Source organism: Eutrigla gurnardus (genome assembly GCF_963514095.1).
Source record: "Eutrigla gurnardus genome assembly, chromosome: 10".
NCBI lineage: Eukaryota > Metazoa > Chordata > Actinopteri > Perciformes > Triglidae > Eutrigla > Eutrigla gurnardus.
The window spans coordinates 28,817,122-28,821,221 of NC_139924.1; the positions used below are offsets into that span (position 1 = coordinate 28,817,122).

Consider the following 4,100-nt stretch of genomic DNA (forward strand, 5'->3'; position numbering starts at 1 on the left):
GAGCTCTTGTTCAACATATCTTTAGTTTTTATATATTATTGCAACGGTTTCAGACATTTCTTGTTTTTACATTATTCATGTGTGGTTTCCGACATAATTTATGATCAATAAACAGACAAAGAAATGCATTTTAACATCATTCATCATCATTTTTTTTACTTTTTTTAGTTGATTTGATGATTTCTAAATATGATAAACTTTGTTTTTACTTGTCAAAATCAAACATGAAGACATTCAGTTCCCCTTCGATTGTATCAAAAACAGAACAAACTTTCCCAATATAATATAAGTCAGGTGTCATCAGCAAATAAAAACACATTTTAAAATGTTTAGATGGTTTACAAAGTATGTACAGTATGAACAGTTAAGGGCCTAGCACTGAACCTGGTGGAACCCCACAAGTAACCTCCATCAAATTGGATTCCATATTATTATTAATTTGTACATATTTATTTCTACCATGGAGGTAACTTCTTAGCCACGAAGAATGCTATCTCGTTATTTCTTCGTTAATAAGAGCAGATGTATCTCTTCTACCAGATCTATCACTGCCATTTAGGTGGATTTAGCTATTTTCCCAAAATGTTAGATATTCAAATGTTCAGTTAGTCATTTCTACAAACTTTAATGTCTGTCAGACTAAAGTTTTTTTCCAGGACGAGTTCGGTATCGTAGACCAACAGCAGCTTGACTTAAAAACCCCCCCAAAAAGCACCTAAACAGATGCAGGTTTGATATTTTGGGTGAAACTTCTTCTTTCATGTTCACTTACCAGAGAAACAAGAGACTATTAGGAATGATCTGTAATAATGATCTAATTTCTAATCACAGGCTTCAACTAGCTTGTAATCAATTTCTCAATGCACAATTAAGTTAAAAATAACATCATATAGATTACATTCATTTCTGTGATTTTTCTAATGGTAGTTTTAAATCACTGCAGTGGCAACAGTGATTGTTTGATTTTGTTTTAAACTCTAAAGTTTTGTTTCAGCAAAACAAAATGTCTGTTTATAATAAGAGAAAATGAGGTATAACTTCATAAATATATAAACTATTATAAAAGTATCATGAATTCATCGAGATATCGTGAAAGAATACAAGCTATTTGTTCCACCAGAGAATTGGTTGTTGATTGGAGGTTAAAAAAATAATTCATAATAATGTATTCGTATTTAACCAAGGTAGGATGTTTTTCACCAAAATGTTACTGTAAAGGGAAGTGAAACTAAATCTGGACGGTTCTTTCCTGCCTCATAATTTGACTGAGAAAACAGGAAGAAAGAAGAGCATCAAAGAGACACTTTGAAAGCTCAAACTAAACTCAACATCTACAGGTTTCCTTCTCCAGAGTCACATTCAAGCACTTTTCAAGCACTTCAATGTGCATTTCCATGCTTTTCCAGCCCCTTCCAGCTGTGGTAAACTCCATATTTGTACCAATCCAATGGTCAGTATTCAGTCTACTTATTATGTCACTTGTTCATCACATTAAATGAGATGTTATTGTCCTCTAAACAACCAACATGATGTTTGGAGACAGCTTTTTACAGAAGGACCACAAATGAAAGGAAAACTAATTCCACTAACAGATCCACAGAAATATAATCACCAACTATTTTCATCATCTGTTCATCATCAAAAGTCATTTTTCATAAAGAAATGTCAGAAAATGCTGTTTTCAGTCCCTCAAATATGGAGATCTTCTTTCCTCTGTTCTATCATAGATGTCATCACATACAACACACATTTCAAGACCTTTAGTCTAAATCCAAGCACTTTTCAAACCTGGAAAACACCACACTAAAAAGTGTTTTCAAGGATTTCCAGCACCCGTACCGACCCTGAAACTAGTTTAGATGAGTTCATTAAAATGTTCCTCTGATGTTTCACAGCTGGCTGATTTCGAGAATGTGACGGACGATGATGGAAACGTGACGTATGATTATGAAAACATCGTGCACAGCATCACGGTGTGTGAAGAGGAGGATGGCGCCCTGCAGGTCTTCCTGCCTGTGCTCTACAGCGCCATCTTCCTGCTGGGCGTGGCGGGGAACGGCCTGATGATCACCGTCCTGCTGAGGCGGCGCTGCCTGCTGCGCATCACCGAGATCTACCTGCTGTACCTGGCGCTCGCCGACCTCATGCTCCTCCTCACGTTCCCCTTCGACGTGGCCGAGAGCGCCGCCGGAGGCTGGCTCTTCGGGGTCTGCCTCTGCAAGTGGATGGGCCTGATGCGGGACCTGAACCTCCACTGCGGGAGCCTGCTCCTCGCCTGCATCGGGTTCGACCGCTACCTGGCCATCGTGCACGCCGTTCCCAGCATGCAAAGCAGGCGCCCGAGGACGGTGCACCTGACGTGTGTGTCGCTGTGGCTGGTGTGTTTGGGTTTGTCTGTGCCCAATGCCGTCTTCCTCTCCGTGGGCGCCGCCAACGCCACGTCACGCCTCTCCTGCTCCTACCACCAATATGGCATCAACGCCAACAACTGGGTCCTGACCAGCCGGGTCCTGGACCACGTGTCCTTCTTCCTGCCTCTGGCCGCCATGAGCTACTGCTACGCCGCCGTGGTCGTGACCTTGTGCAGAAGTCAGAAGAGCCAAGCGAAGCGAGGGGCGATCCGCCTGGCGTTGCTGGTCACCCTCGTGTTCTTCTTCTGCTGGCTGCCGTACAACATCGCCTTGCTGGTGAAGACTCTGGTGGACCTGGAGGTCGTCTCGTACAAACGCTGCGACCTCTATGTGCTGCTGATCCCGAGCCTCGCCGCGACCAAGAGCCTCGGCCTCTCACACTGCTGCCTCAACCCGTTCCTCTACGCCTTTGTCGGCATACGCTTCCGCCGCGACCTCATTCGGTTCCTCAGCAAAATGGGATGCGGCCGCGTTTGCCAAACGCTCGCCAGAGGTCAAGGTCAAAGTCGACCCTCCGTCTCCGACGCTGCAACGACCACCAGCACCGTTCTCATCTAATCACCTTCATGTACAGCAGAGGTCCAAAAGTCCAAAAGTCCACCGTAACACAACCTATATTAAGCAAACATCTTCCTGTTGTTTTATATTATGTTGAGAAATTGTGATGTAGAAGTTCCAAAATAGAATTTAAATATGAATCTGTCAACAATTATTATTTTAATGTCGTAGCATTGTATCCATCCATCATTACAGTCCTGTTACACATGAACTACAGGCTGCACTACACATTATTATTGTTTAATAAGGAACACAGTTTTATATGTAATCGGTAGGGGTGTCCCCGACTAAAAAATGACATAGTTGAATCTGATTGGTCAAGTCTTGCCTTTAGTCGGCTGATCGTTTTTTCTGCTCATTGATTGAAAAAGTTGCGTAAAAGATGCTCTCCAGGAGCTCCAGTGTCCGGGACGGAGGCACCACGGGCGGATGAACAAGCTCCCTAAGAGCTCCAGTCCCGCCGACAGCCCGAATGGAACGATCCTGTTTGGCCGGCTATGAGATTGGCAGTGAAATCAGGCTCGTTAGATGGAATCAGGTAATAGTGGTCTATTCGGGTCACCCCGAGTAGTGGGCGTCCCTCCACCGGGTCACTGTAAGCTTTTGGCGTTGAAGACCTCTGCCGTACAGCAATGATTTCTTATCAAACGTGACAATATTGTACCCATTGCTACTTTGATTGCAGTTTAAAAGATGTTTTTATTTTCCCAGTCAAAAAAAAAAAGAAGATGTTTATCGTTTTGTTTTGTTTGCTTGTACTTTTAAAACTAACTGCTAATTGAATTTGAATAAAAGATTTCATTTATTACACAGCAACCCGCCGTCCCTTTGTCATTATTATAATACAACAATAAATGACACAATAACCAAAGCTTGAACCACCGAAAAGATCAGTATTATTCTATTTTTTTAGACTTCTATTAAAACACTGTTATACAGAACAACTGCAAACAATCACAAATTGCATTTTATATACAGCAAGTATATATATTATATATATATATATATATATATATATATGTCTATATATATATGTTTATATATATATATATATGTCTATATATATATATTTATATATATATATACATATATATATAAATATATATATATATATATATATATAAATATATA

At 40.8% G+C, this 4,100-nt stretch overlaps 1 protein-coding gene across 1 annotated transcript in view; it reads left to right on the forward strand.

Annotated features, from left to right (window-relative positions):
* The window catches only part of cxcr5 (chemokine (C-X-C motif) receptor 5), a 4,108-nt gene extending 498 nt beyond the window's left edge, over positions 1-3,610 (forward strand). Inside the window, exon 2 of the mRNA XM_084018635.1 lies at positions 1,896-3,610. Coding sequence (XP_083874761.1) covers positions 1,896-2,969 — 1,074 coding nt within the window. The 3' untranslated portion in view covers positions 2,970-3,610. The remainder of the gene's footprint in view (positions 1-1,895) is intronic.
* Positions 3,611-4,100: the final 490 nt, after the last annotated feature.